The following is a 15,727-nucleotide window of genomic DNA, read 5'->3' as shown; positions in this document are numbered from 1 at the left end:
AATCAAACTCACATTTTCTTCAGCTGAACATGGACACACATACACACACTGTCAGCCAACATGTCTGACAGCAGCACATTCTCCAAAAACTGTTGTTAAGCCACCATCACCTTCCTACACTCTAAAGAAAAATGGTTCTAAACAGTACCAAAATAGGGTTCTTCAGCTTGCAACAATAGCAGAACCATTATTATTAGGTTCCATAAAGAACCATGCTTTAAAAGTGCTATATAGGACCTCAATAGTGTGATAAATAACCTTTTTAATAACAATTATTATTTTCATTAATATTAGTATATTAGTATCTTTATATTATTAATGTTAGTATCATTAATATTACTTTTATATTATTATTATTATTTTATTTATTTATTTATTTATTTATTTTGGCCTGGTCTTATAATGTCTTGTAGCCTCTAATATGGTTTAACATAAAAAAACAGCATGTTGTGTCAAATACGTACTTTTATTTTTTATTGATGTGAAATTGTAGCAAAAATGACAGTGCTCTAACAACAGTTATTAGCTGAATACATTAATAAATGACAATTGACATTGAACATTAATAAATACATAAGGAAGTAAAAAATAGATGTAGGTCTAATGAAGACCAAGACTTTAAGTCTGTCATTTTGGTATGATTGAGTGACGGTTTCTCTCTGCAGATGATGAGGTTGTGGGATGTGACAGCATCTGAAACACACAATTGAGTTTAGAGTTAGAGTCTGTCTCTTCCATTTGTTTATGTAAAGATAGTTATGTTTGTGAAGGCCAAAAGTAGCAAAAATTTACAGTATGTGAGCCCTTTACAGTGTTAAAAGGAAAAGTGAAATAAAAGTCATAGGATAGCTTTAATGCTTTTTTGTTTGTTTGTTTGTTTGTTTGTTGTTCCTGGGTATGTTTATGCATAAACCCAAGTAATAATAATAAAAAAATCTAACAATATGGATCATAAATTCAATATCTCTGGTACTTAGTGGAGAAGAGGAGAGAAGTATCCTTAACTGAACAGAGCTGGTGGTGGTCACATTAACACTATTTGAAAGTTAAAATTTATAGACATTTTAAGAAAAAAATCATTTACCTGTTGAGAGTGTTGACAGTTTTTGCAATTGGATGACTGAGCTCCAGAAAATCAGTAATGAGGTGGCTTTGACAGTTACAGTTTTGGAAAACAAAAAGGCGGGAAAAAAGACCCCTAAACTCTAACACAAAGAATCATTTCAGCAAGGGTTCTTCAGGACTATACGGTTCTAAATAGAACTGTTACTACATGTAAAGAACATTGAAAGAACCATCTTTTTCTGAAAAAAAAAAAAAAGTGCTGGATCTATTTGCAAACAGTTATTCCTTTTAATCAAAATAACCTGAATTGTAATTTTTTTAATTTAGCTTGGGGAAAAAAGAGAGAAACAGAACAACACCTATAAAATAATGAGATCAGAACAAGACTCACTGAAAATGAGGGCTGAATCCAAAATTGCCCCCTATACCCTGATTCACTATTCCCTACATTATTTCACTAATACAGTTCACTTGAAGGAGTTAATGAAAATGAGTAAGTGAATTCGGACACTGAGTGCACCAGAAGGGCTGCCACTTTTGCATAGTTTGTGCTTAGCCTACTGTTTAATAATCATTTGAAACTTAGCAAACTGGCAGCTCCAGTAATAAGATGAAAGGATTTATATTAAATTCTGTAATGAAAATTATGTATAAACCTTACATAAACAATTTAATAATAAATTAAAAATGAATTTGTATTATGCTGTACGCCTTGGACGAGCGGTTTGTAAAATGAATGGATGGATGGGTGATTCAGCTGTTGGTGCCATCTTCTGGCAAGACGTGGGAATTCAAATCAAACCCTATGGCAACAGATGACAGAGATAAAGGAACCAGAACTGGGAACGGTGCAAAACTAACAGGCTAACAACTTAAAACAAACGAACAAACAAACAAAAATCCCTCAATCTCAGAAACAGAAGTAACATATCTCAAGATGTGTCCACACCCATTCACACCTGTCTTGCATGTTTGCCTTACCACCTTACCAACAATAGTATGTAACAGAATATTGGTAAGGCAAACATGTAAGACAGGTGTGAATGAGTTTGGACACATCTTGAGTTATTACTCTATAACAAAATATAGGTGAAAGAACAAAAAAAATTTTTGGAGTATTTATATAAAAGCTAAAATCATTTGCTAATTAGTTTATCAGGGAACATCTTCATTTGTAAAAAAAAAAAACAACAATGTAAGTTAAATTGTTGTAATACTACCATTAAAAAGTTTAAGTTAAAAGTTGTTTCTTTCTCAAGAGAGAGAAATTAATGCTTTTATTTAGCAATGATGTAATAAATTGATAAAAAGTGACTGTCAAGACTTCATCTTCATCATAAAAAAAAAATCTATTTAAAACAAATGCTGTTCTTTTGAACTTTCTATTCATCTAAAAATCCTTAAAAATGTAGTAATGGCTGCTGAAAATTCAGCTTTACCATCACAGGAATTAATTACTTTAAAAAATAAAACAAACAAACAAACAAAAAAACATTCAAATAGAAAACTGTTTATTTATTTATTTTATAATAGTTCACAATATTACTGTTTTACAGTACTTTTAATCAAGTAAATGCAGCCTTGGTGAGCAGAAGAGACTTCTTTCAGAAACATTTAAAAAATGACTAAACATTTAAAAGATATTATGTTAGGTTTAGGCTGAATTTACAATTATATGTATATAAAACAATCAAAGTTCATGGTATGCCCCCATTCAGTAATTATGTGTGGTACCCACATTGACGGGACCAAATGTCCACAAAAGGATAGTAAAACCTGTAAAATGTTTGTTATAGGTGGCACGGATTAAATGGGACAGTTCAAGCAATCACAATGTTTCCATTTCAGAATGATCATTCAAAAACAGGAAAAATGGGAGAATATCTGTTATAATAAGCAACCTTGTTTCAATGATCTGCAAAATAATTCCTTTGAGGGCTTCATCAAGAGGTGTTTCATCTGTTTGAACCATTATCAGCTGTTATCCCTTCTGTTATCTCCTTTGATGTCTGTTTGATCTTTATGAAGTACTCTCTCATTTCAGGTGACTAATGCTTGTCAATTACAGATAGTGGAGCTTTCTTCATGTTTCACATATGAAGTATAAAGAATTCTCATCAGGAAAACAACCAGGTCTTGAGGCTGCATAATGTCACAACTGACAAGGAGCTTTGGAGAATAATTTATTATTTCTTTGAATTTATTTTATCTTTAGAATAGGCCTAAGTTTTGAAAGGATGACATTTTAAAGGATGGAACTGATACGGTTTCAGTCCTATCCTTATATAAAAGTTTATCAATACATTGTTTACACATATTTGTAATGTCCCAACTTTTCTTGATATATATATATATATATATATATATATATATATATATATATATATATATATGTATATATATATATATATATATATATATATATATATATATATATATATATATATATATATATATATGTATATATTATATATATATCCAAATCTTTGGGACTGAAAATTCGATGTCCACTGTTTCCAAAAACACACTGAAACGTGGACACATCTGACCACAGCACACATTTCCACTGTCTTTTGGACCATCTGAGATTAACTCTGGCATCTCTGCATAGAACTGATGTATAGCTTTCTCCTTATGTAACAGAGATCCAAGTTGCATTTCTGGATGCAGTGGCAGACTTTAAATGACAACGGTTTTCCACAGTACTCCCAAACCAATTTCTCTGGATTCCCTGAATCTTTTCGCAGTATTATATGGTAGATGGTGAAAGACCTAAATACTTTGCAATCTTGCATTGAGAAATGTGATTTTGTGAATTGTTCTCATGAAATTCTCTCATGAAATTTGGCACAAAGTGGTGAGCCATGACCCATCTATGCTTGCAAAAGTCTTTGGTGGATGTTCCTTTTATACCCAAATACGATACCCTCACCTAATACCAGTTCACCTTCTTATTGTGGACCATTTCAAATCCGTTTAACTTGGATATTCTGTAATCTTTTCAAAATTATTTTGCCTATGTCTCAACTTTTTTAGAGTGTGTTGCAGCCATCCAAATTAATTGTGTTCTACAAAATGTCCCAACTTTTCTTGATTTGGGGATATATATATATATATATATATATATATAATATATATATATATAATATGTGTGTGTGTGTGTGTATGTGTATATATATAGCATGAAAGTATGCTAATGTGAACATAAGGGTGCCGTGTGTTTGTGCAGGGTGGTGCGAGAGTTTCTGGGGGAGAAGGAGGTGGAGCTCTCTCTGATTTTTGATGCTGTGGATGAGATGGACATGGGCAACTACACCTGTAATGTGGAGAACCACATTGGCCGTGGCAGTGGAAGTGCCATCCTGCAGAAGAGAGGTAAATCATTTGGAAGAATTCCATATGGCCCATAGATGTTTTGCATGTTTTCAGCTCAGCCGTAGACACAGCAGTAGATCTGGGGGGTATTCCAGAAAGCAGGTTATGCGACTTACCTGGGTAATTTTACTCATAGCGGATAACCTCAAGTTTTGGTTCCAAAACCTGAGGGAACTTTCAGGGTAAGTAGCCATAGCAACACATTTTTTGAACATAACCAGGTCCACAGCAGGTAGCAATGTTTATTTTACTGTAATTAATTTTTTTTATTTATTTTTTTTATTCTCATCTCACACATCGTGGATCTGCATTCAAAAGGTTGCACTTAACAGTTTTTTTTTAGTTCAGTCATTCTTTTTTAATTTATAATTTGCATCAAACAAACAATATATCTTTAAAAAATGATTAAAGATTAAAGGATATGATTAAAAAATTATTACACAACTACCCCGTAGGTGGCCATATGCACTATGTAAATCGTCATTAAACAAAAGAAGAAGAAAGCAGTATGGTGTGCTTCTTCTTAGCGTCCATTTCCATGGTGACTCCTGGATATGGCACTTGGTTGAGAAAGTCTTACAACACACATTCGTTGAGGATGTTAAACAAAAAACTCACCTTTCAGGTCATCGTCAACACCACTGACGAGTAGACATTGAACAATAAGCATGTCTCAGTCAGGTTCGTCACTTTTTGGGGTCCCCTTGAAACATTTGTCTGTGCTAATTGTACACATTGCACGTTTCTGTATTTGGTTGAGTTGTGAACTCTTGCAGCGCATTTCTGTATTTGGTTGCATTGTGATTATTTGCAGCATGTGCTTTTGTGCTGTCAAACTGATGAAGATGTTTTCTTAATCTGCTGGCCTTTTTTCTATTTGCATGTGTTTTCTACAGTTGCAGCTCGTTAAGCTCTTTCGTAACTTAATAAATTAAGTTTCGGGCGCTGACATAAACTCCACTTGTGCTGTGGGCTGTGGGTTTTTTCATCCTTTTTTTTCTGCAGTGCATTTCACATATTTCTGCTGGTTTTGGCTTATGAAAGGGATAAAGGGATAGTTCACCCAAAAATGAAAATTATCCCATGAGGTGTATATGACTATCTTCTTTCAGACGAACACAATCGGAGATATATTTAAAAATATCTTTAGTCCTCCAAGGTTTGTAATGGTTGTAAATGGGGGGCCACGTTTAGAAACCAAAAATAATGAATCCATCTATAAAAAAAAAGTAATCCATACGACTCCAGGGGGTTAATACAGTCCTTCTGAAGCGAATCAATGCATTTTTGTAAGAAAAATATCCATATTTAAAACTTTATAAATTCAAATAACTACTTCCGGCAGACGACCGCACACAGAATGCGCAAGTCGATTTGTGGCTTAAGAGAAATGTCGGAGGATTTCGATATAAGAGAAGAGGAGCTTAAATTTGTTGCACAGCCCTATTTGTTTGAACCGCAAAAGGCATCTAAGCTTACAATACTCCTACATCCTGTGTCATACATCACGTCAGAGGATTACTAATTTGGCGCAAGTCAACTTGTAGACATCTGCTATGACCTTGGCTACAAATGACTGGTGATTTTGTGGTGAGATGTGGTGGAAATGACATATTGTTTGCATATAATGACCAATAATCAGTTGGGAACTTTGTCTTGAAGATTTTTAAATGTGACATGAAGATTGATTTCATTTTTTTTTTTTTTGCCCATTGTCTTGCTGTACATTACTGTGGACAGTGAAGATGTGATGAATGTGTGTTTCTGTTCTCATGTAGACATGTACAGGTTGGAGTTGGTTGGTGGTCTGGGCGCCATCATGCTGTTATTGGGGATCTTCACAGCCATCTATAAGTGCTACAATGTGGAGATCATGCTGTGCTACCGGCGACACTTCGGCAGCGATGAGGCAGATGATGGTACGTAATAATAGTAATAATATTACTACTACTACTACTACTACTACTACTACTAATAATAATAATAATAAAAAAAATTTTTTTCTTCTGCATTGATTGATTGTCCTGAACACTTGGATTAGCTGAGATGGCTCTAAATAATGTCTCTCTCTCCCTACAAACATGCCTAAAATACATGTAACAAACAGTTAGCTATACAATTAGCTGGAAGTGAAAACAGAATAATTCTTCATAGATAGCAGCTTACTCTTACTCACAGTAACTAAACCACAAAGTTCTTACAACACAAGTAAAACAATTCAGTCATTTTACAGAATTAAATGCATCCCATGGCACAGTTACCAAACAGACAAACCAACAGGTCCAGGGCTACAGGAGTGATTCTGATGGAGTGAGACGCAATTGTGTCATTTGACCTATACTGAAACATTCAAACAGCGCAGAGCATAGAGAGCATTTCTGTCCATGTTCCAACATTTCACCATTCATCGAACAGTGGGAGCAAAGGGAGGAGCGATTAATGCTCAGTGTTTTGAAATGGAACCAGACATTGTACATGATTATGTACTTGCTTTTTTTATGATTGTGGGTAGGCCTATATAATGTTGTGTCCACATGTTTTTGGCCATGTAGTGTACAGTTTATTGTAATATGGAAATGGCAATAAGAACACAGGACAAGTATATATATATATATATATATATATATATATATATAAAACATGTAATGTTGCAGCTGTTTTGTTTGTTGTTGTTTTTTGTTTGTTTGTTTGTTTGTTTGTTTGTTTTTTGAAATAAGTACTGCCTAAGCAAAATTCAATTCTTTCATCAAAACACATTTAAAATGTTTAAAATCCAAACTGATCATTTTTTTTTTCCAATTTCATACGAATTTGTACATTGCAATTCATTAACCTTGAAGCTGCACTCCTAAACCTAACCCTTCATGGAGTGAGAGCAGGTCATACAAATAAGATCATCAATTTTCCAAAAATGTAAAATAGCTATAATTTGTCATGAACTGACCATTTAGTAACAATAATATTTCATGTGTAATATGATGAAAAGATTAATGCTCTGAATAATATATATATAATATATATTATATCCCTTAAACGGGCACGACTGGAAAATGATCAGCAAAAAATCATTTCATGTCACTTTTTATATCATCTGGACTTAAGTAAAACATATCCAAAGGAATTTTTGATGTAGTTTGGATTTTATGAGTTGTATCTCCCAGTACACGTTGCCTGTTTTGGGTATAAAAAAAAGGATTATCCACAGTATTGACAATGAGTGGTGTTTTAAGGTAAAATGGGCTCCCTGTACTGGTCAATGCATTATTGCAAATTCCAGGGTGATGAGTGAGGGGTCGGATGTGGGTGGTGGGAGGTCCAGTAGAAATCTCATTCCAGGACCGGGGCCCTTAGGGAAGACACTTATGGGCCCTCCAGGCCTCTGGGCCCACTGTACACAGTCCCCCTTCTCAATCTATGTATTTTGAGTTAAAAAAAAAAAATAAAAAAAAATGTCCAAATGTTAATATTCACATGTAAAACTGATATTATTACGTTTTGTTGACTATATCTTTGCATTTTTAACTACTTGCAGAGAAATTTTTTATTTTATTTTCATTTTCTTGCAACTCTGCAGGACGGTAGCCCCCCAGGAGCAGTGTTGGACACCCCTGTTCTACCATAACCTGAGTGAAACTCTGCAAGAAAATATCTAGTTAAAAATGCAAAGATGTAGTCAACAAAAAGTAATAATATCAGTTTTACATATGAATATTAACATTTGCACATTTTTGCAAATCGAAATACATAGATTGAGAAGGGGGACTGTGTACAGTGGGCCCAGAGGCCTGGAGGGCCTATAAGTCTCTTCCCTAAGGGACCTGGTCCTGGAACGAGATTTCTACTGGACCTCCCACCACCCATATCCGACCCCTCACTCATCACCCTGGAATTTGCAATAATGCATTGACCAGTACAGGGAGCCCATTTTACCTTGAAACACCATTCATTGTCAATACTGTGGATAATCCTTTTTTTATACCCGAAACAGGCAACGTGTACTGGGAGATACATACTTTTTTTAAATAACAACATGAGCAACATATAACTTAATTTTCTTTTTCAACATGTTAAGACAATGTTCACAATTAATATTAGCAGTTGTTTTGCTTTTTTTCTGAAAAAGTAAGATTAATATATATTTACTTAAAACAAAATCTGAATGTCCTGCACCAATGGCGCCCATGTGTGGTTTAGGTCAAGCTGACTAATTGATCACAGAAAACTTGAAACATATCATGTGACCAGCATACTCAAGACAGACCAGGCTATGATAAATGATAAAAGGATTTGATGAAAAAATCTTTCTTATGCCCCAAACAAGACACTAAAGACTATGTATCTTGTGGTACACGTTGCCTGTTTTAGGGTTATTATATTATATTATATTATATATATGACTAGGGGCTTTTCATACTACAAATTTTTTCAGCTTATAAAAAATACATTTAAGTGTACTGTACATTAACTAGTTAATTTTTATGAAAAGTGTTACGTTATGTTACTTTTGCAGCACTTTCTCTCATCTGGGCTGAGCTTGCTTGTTTGTTTTTTAATAAAAAAAAAAAAGTTCTATTTCTGCCAAATGTAAAGGCTCTTTCACACCAAAAGTGAAATGAATAAGCCTCAGGCTGAAGGAAATGCAAATTTATGCCTTTACAGTAGAGGGCGCAGCTCAAACAAACCTTTCAGCTGTGCATTTTTACTTAAGCATAAAAAATAAATAAATAAAAATTAAACACAAATGTGTTGTTTATCTAAAGTCATTTTTGCTTATTGGTATGGTTGAATTGGATCATCAAAGGTCAGAAGCAAAGACATTGGTTAATAAGCTGAGATTAAATACATAAAGTTTATTTTTATAGTTTTGTTCAGTTTGTCTAAAAGCAAATAACACTCCCCATAGATTGACTGAATGAATGAATGAATGAATGAATGAATAAATGAATGAATAAATATATAAATAAAAGAAACAATTTTAAGTAGTTTTTTTTTTACTTTATATGAATGTTTTTGTCTTATATTTTAAGAAATATTTTAGATTTATATTAAATCAGAATTTAAGGTTTAATATAATTAATTACATATAATTTGGGGAAAAAAATATTTGGCTGTAACAAATTAGAATATTTTTTAAGTAATTAAGTTAAAGTTAAGGGGTTTTTTTTCAGTGTACAACTTCTATTCCTTTCAGACACCAAGGAATATGACGCCTATCTCTCTTACACCAAAGTGGACTTGGAATCAGTGGAGCGAGAGATGAGCGAGGAGGAACTGTTTGCTCTGGAGATCTTACCTGACGTTCTGGAGAAACATTACGGATATAAACTCTTCATTCCACACCGGGACCTCATACCCAGCAGCAGTAAGAACAACACCCTGTTTTCACATTGTTTCATCCTTTCCCTTTCAATTCATGAGTGCAAATTAAAATTTAATTTGGCACACGACTGACACGGCCTTGCACACCAGCCTGCTGGAGACATACAGGTGCTAGTCATATAATTAGAATATCGTGAAAAAGTTCATTTTTTTATTGTAAATTATTTTAAAAAATGAAACTTTCATATATTCTAGATTCCCTACATGTAAAGTAAAACATTTCAAAAGTTTTTTTTTTTTTTTTTAAATTTGTTGATTAGAGCGTACAGCTCATGAAAGTCCAAAATCCAGTATCTCAAAATATTAGAATATTTACATTTGAGTTTCATTAAATGACCATCCCTACAGTATAAATTCCGGGTATCTTTTGTTCTTTGAAACCACACTAATGGGGAAGACTGCTGACTTGGCAATGGTCCAGGAGACAATCATTGACACCCTCCACAAAGAGAGTAAGTCACAGAAGGTCATTACTGAATGGGGTGGCTGTTTACAGAGTGTATATCAAAGCATATTAAATGCAAAGTTGACTGGAAGGAAGAAATTGGGTAGGCAAAGGTGCACAAGCAATAGGGATGACCGCAAGCTTGAGAATACTGTCAAGTAAAGCCAATTCAAACACTTGGGAGAACTTCACAATGAGTAGAATGAAGCCGGAGTCAGCGCATCAAGAGTCACCACACTCAGACATCTTCAGGAAAAGGACTACCAAGCCACTTCTGAACCAGAGACAACGTCAGAAGCATCTTACCTGGGCTAAGGAGAAAAAGAACTGGACAGTGAACAGTGGTCGAAAGTCCTCTTTTCAGATAAAAGTAAATTTTGCATTTCATGTTGAAATCATGGTCCCAGAGTATGAAGGAAGACTGGAGAGGCACAGAATCCAAGCTGCTTGAAGTCTAGTGTGAAGTTTCTGAAGTCAATAATGATTTGGGGGGGCCGTGACGTCTGCTGGTGTTGGTCCATTGTGTTTTATCAAGTGCAAAGTCAATGCAGCCATCTTCCAGGAGATTTTGGAGCACTTTATGCTTCCATCTGCTGACAAGCTTTATGGAGATGCTGATTTCCTTTTCCAGCAGGACTTTAGCACCTGCCCACAGTGCAAAAACCACTTCCAAGTGGTTTGCTGAGCATGATATTACTGTGCTTTATTGGCCAGCCAATATGCCTGACCTGAATCTATGGGATATTTTCAAGAGAAAGATGAGAAACAGTCGATCCAACAATATACAGATGATCTGAAGGCTCAATAGTGCCTCAGCAGTGCCACAGGCTGATCACTTCCATGCCACACTTCACTGATGCAGTAATTTGTGCTAGGAGCAAGTCATTTGCTGTAATATGTCCTGCCAATCAAGTATTGAGTGCACAAAAGAACATACTTTAAAGAACTTGAACTTTTCTGTTTTGCAAATCCATTTTTTGATTGATCTTAGGAAATATTCTAATATTTTGAAATACTGGATTTTGGACTTTCATGAGCTGTACGCTCTAATCATCAAAATTTAAAAAAAAAAAAAACTTTTGAAATGTTTTACTTTACATATAGGGAATCTAGAATATATGAAAGTTTCATTTTTAAAAATAATTTATAATAAAAAAATGAACTTTTTGATGATATTCTAATTATATGACCAGCACCTGTACACATAGCATTATGAATGTGTTTCTGCCTTGTAACTGCAGCTCTACATTTGTCATCTAATTAATTCTAGGGTACTGGAAAGATGTGTAAGGGATAATGTCACAAAATAAACACTGATAGGTGTCCTGTGGCCTGTATGACAAAGTGAATTGAACAAACTCAGGATTCCATGATTGGTTTTGCTTTGACAAAACTGACCAAGTCCAACCACTCATTATAAACTTTTGCCAGCTCAAACCAGATCCTGAGTTTGTGATTAGTCCACATGCACAGAGAATTATGACATTTGCAGAAAACAGAGAGTATTGTGAAACAAGAGCTGATGATGAAGAGTTGCTTGTTAACAATATGAAGAGTTGAAACATTTAACACAGCAAGAAGAAACTGCCACAGAAACTTGAGACTGCTGAAGAGAAGGAAATAGCTGAATAGAAAAATATATTACACCAGTAATGTGTATCAATGTGTACGTGCATTTATATAAGAGTAAATCCAAGTAAAATGGCTTCTGGAATGGCGGGGCATGATTTTGTACAAGGGGAATTGATTTAATGGTTGGATGGTTGTGGTTTGCTATTGGTCAATATCATGTGAGTGACAGGTTGTCCCGCCCTTGTGCCAGTAAATACGCCATCAGAGAAGAGATGTCGGAAAGTTCTTTTTATTAAAGAAGATTGCGAAGTACATGAATTTGAGGGGAAAAAAGATGTCCATAGATAAATCATAATAAATACTGCAATATTCCATTAAAAAAGGGCAATTTTGCTTTCATGATGATGTTAGACCAACAAAAGTTTGCACTCCTTAAAAAACAACACTGAAAATTGTATTTTTAAGTTTTTTTCTGTAGCAAATGTACCGATGGTGATGGACCTATCCACCTTCATGGTCATAACTTGGCTATATAGCCACTAAAAACTGCTTGGATTACATGCCTCAGGACTCCCACATGAAGCCAAGGTTTAATGCACACTGCAGTTTATAACTATTAAGCAGAATAATGTGCAGTATCTCAAAACTGTGAAGTGACGCTTGAGTGATCAAGATTATTCCAATATACAAATAAGCTTTCCTTCGATTCCTCCATCCTTGTTTTCTTTCCTTGCATCCTTCACTCACATCCTACAGGGGTTGGAGCTGAGATGCGAGGAAAGGAAGCGAGGAAAGGAAACGAGGATGCACAAGTAAGAATTGAGAAGTACCCCTGGATTCCTGGATGAGCGGTCAGTTGTACACTGTTGACCTGGATGACATGCATTGTTCAGAAATATTTGACCACAGTATAAAGTGAGAGACCAATAAAATTAAATTTTCCAGAGAGCTATGCAATAAATGAACATTACAACACAGTCTGATAAAGGCGAAACAGATTTTGTTGACCAGGAGGAAACCCACACCAACACCAGGAGAACATAGAAAGGCTGCCAGTCTCAGCCAGGACTCAAACCAGATGGGGACATAGATATTTATTGACTGGAAACACTTTTAAAGGACCACTGAAGTGCCTTGAAACGTGCAGCATTATTCAAAGTGTTGATGTAATTTTCACTGAAACAGGAAGACAGGGTAGGACATTTAGAGCAGCTCCGTCCATTTTTTTAAATTAGTTTCCTTTATCACAGCTCGGCCAGAGCCGTTGACCTCGGTAATCAGTTTCCTCTTAATCCAATCGTTTCTCCTCCTAATTTCCTCCATATCACTTAAAATATAACAATCTGTGCAGAATTCAAATGGGTCCGATATGTTTTCTGGTATGCGCTGACTCCTCTCTGTGCTATCGTGTCTGGTCCGGAGCAGACTGTGCTTGCGCTGCGGTGGTTTGTGTGACACAACATGAAACCAGACTTCATTCGCCCCAATGGAAAGCATATTTACACTGTCTAAATCGTTCCCTATATATAAGTTTTATTTAACAAAGTTCGGGAGGAGCACATTCAGGTAATAAATGAATCAGCTCGGAGCCCTCCCCCGGACAGCATGCCAAATGTGCATAAATTACTGTATTTGATTTCATGTACATGTGAACTTGTGAACCCCTATATAGTGCACTATGTGCCATTCACCATGTAGAAAATTGTAATTGTGTGAACAAGTGACTGATTTTAGCCGCAGCTTCAGCGTCTATTTATAATGTAGGGGACAGGATACTTTAGATTCTAGAGAGCATTTGATTGGACAAAACATCTGATGAAAAGCTGAACTGCAGGGTGATGTCATCAAAATCGTTGATCCATATTGGACAGAAGACTTTATGCTTTGAATGCTTATATCTTCTAAATGTGAATTTTGTCATTGTTTTGGAGCACACTAGCCTATAGATAACAGTAAGACTAACATATTCATACTAAAAGCCAAAAAACTTTAATTTTGATTTCATGGGGACTTTAATGCTTCATTAACATATTTTACACATGCAGCAGTTACAAATATCATGAAATTATAGTCAAAGACTATATAATAACACAAGACACATCACTCGTATTGTTTTGAATGGGAAAAAGTGCAACGCACAATATGGTGGAATAAGTCCCGCCTTCTAAATAAGAGCCAATCGCCGATTGGTAAAGTCATCGCGTCACTACAGCAGCTGTTAGAATCTCCAGTTCCTGTAGAAACAGTCAGATGTGCGCCTCCAAAATGAGGCACAAGAGACGCGCATTAGCTTGATCCAGCCTGAAAAATACTGTTTTTTTGTTTTGTTTTTTTTTTTGTCATGATTTGAGTGTTTAGAAACAAAATTTATGAGACAGTTGTTGTCAGATTTCATTGGTGATTTCAAATATGAAATTTAATCGGAAGCTTGGCAAACAGCTTTGGAGAATTTGATGTTTCCCCATTCAAAGAGATAGGAGCTGCACTTGAATGCTCAAGAGGCATTTCAAAGATGGCTGCTGAGTGAAATGACTTGTCTTAAAGGGACTTTGTTATAGTCTAATTATAATTGTGAGGAAAAAGTCAGAATTGTAAGATAAAAAGTCGCAATTATCTTTTAAATTGTTTTATTCCGTGGCGGAAACAAGCTTCCATAGTTTTCTTACTAATCTACTTATGGTTTTCTTAAGGCCTTTTTCCGTTATGATATCAGAACAGTTGTATCACTGTAACATTTTGATTTTATGACTCCTTAAAAATGGGGGGGGTTGACTGATTGTGTGCTGCTATGCAGTTACTACAGTGTCCTGGGTGATTGCTGGGGCATTTCTATGCAGTATAATGTTTTAGCACATTGCCCACCAGCTGCTAAGATGTTCTGGATGTTTGCTACTGTAGGTGGTTGCTTACTTCCCACCATAGGTGCCGCTCCCGTGGGTGCTCGGGGGCTCAAGCACCCAAGGAAAAACACAATATATTCTCCATTCATTTTATCCAATCAAAAACATGATTGAGATCTGGGAATGTGTGTTTTAGTTTGGTTGGTAATCATAGGCGGAGTGAACCAACTCCAGGCTAGTGAGATGCACTTCCCCTTTAAAAACAAATACTTTTCCTTTTAAGTTTCAATTTACCGCACAACCTACCTACACAATAGATTGTTAAACAAGTCTACACAAGACAAGTCTACACATTAGAAGCTTCCAATAAATTATTTGTTATTAAATTGTTCACAAACAACTGTGAATTTTAACAGAAAAGCAACCATACTGTACGTGGGATTTATAATTTATAATAACTTTATAATCACTAAAGCTATCACTCTTCTTAACTCATTGCGATCTCACAAAGTTCTGTTATAATGAATGAAGCTGCACAATGAATCTCTTATTTACATAATGTCTGCAATTTGTTTGTTATAATGAGAGGTTTTGTGAGCGCAGAGCTCAGAATACACTCACCGCTCAAAACACCAGCTTTTTTGTTCAGTGCTAACTTAAACACTTCTGATTGGCCATTGCGTTCAAGAAATCAACAGATATGTTTGTGATTGTCTACATCACTCAATGCTGCAAAACACATTGTAAATAGAAACCTTTGACACTCTCCAGAGTGCAAACACAGATGCACACTGGATCGTTTGCCAAATCTGTTTCGCCATTATGCTAATATTATGGAGAAAACTAATCGTAGACCAGCAGTTATGGGCAGCTTTTCCCTCTAAAATCAGTCAGAAGCAGCAGCAGGCACTGTTTTAGTAATAAAATTCCACGCTAGTCTCATGCCAGTGGCCAGGGGAAGGCTAAGGCCCAATCCCATTTCTACGTCTTACCCCTTCCCTTTCCCCTACCCCTTCGTTTTGCGCGTTCATGTGAAGGGGTAGGGGTGTCT

General features: G+C 35.4%; 2 protein-coding genes across 5 annotated transcripts in view; one reads left to right on the top strand and one right to left on the bottom strand.

Annotated features, from left to right (window-relative positions):
- LOC127494456 (uncharacterized) overlaps nucleotides 1-15,727 on the bottom strand; it is a 490,338-nt gene that overhangs the window by 444,334 nt on the left and 30,277 nt on the right. The window lies entirely within an intron of this gene.
- il1rapl2 (interleukin 1 receptor accessory protein-like 2) overlaps nucleotides 1-15,727 on the top strand; it is a 685,297-nt gene that overhangs the window by 659,848 nt on the left and 9,722 nt on the right. For all 4 annotated transcript variants that reach the window (XM_051860353.1, XM_051860352.1, XM_051860354.1 and 1 more), the window contains 3 exons: nucleotides 4,295-4,440; nucleotides 6,219-6,359; nucleotides 9,632-9,802. In XM_051860353.1, coding sequence (XP_051716313.1) covers nucleotides 4,295-4,440; nucleotides 6,219-6,359; nucleotides 9,632-9,802 — 458 coding nt within the window. The remainder of the gene's footprint in view (nucleotides 1-4,294; nucleotides 4,441-6,218; nucleotides 6,360-9,631; nucleotides 9,803-15,727) is intronic.

The sequence above is a fragment of the Ctenopharyngodon idella genome, chromosome 14 (genome assembly GCF_019924925.1).
Source record: "Ctenopharyngodon idella isolate HZGC_01 chromosome 14, HZGC01, whole genome shotgun sequence".
Classification (NCBI taxonomy): domain Eukaryota; kingdom Metazoa; phylum Chordata; class Actinopteri; order Cypriniformes; family Xenocyprididae; genus Ctenopharyngodon; species Ctenopharyngodon idella.
This window is presented reverse-complemented; position numbering and strand designations above follow the sequence as displayed.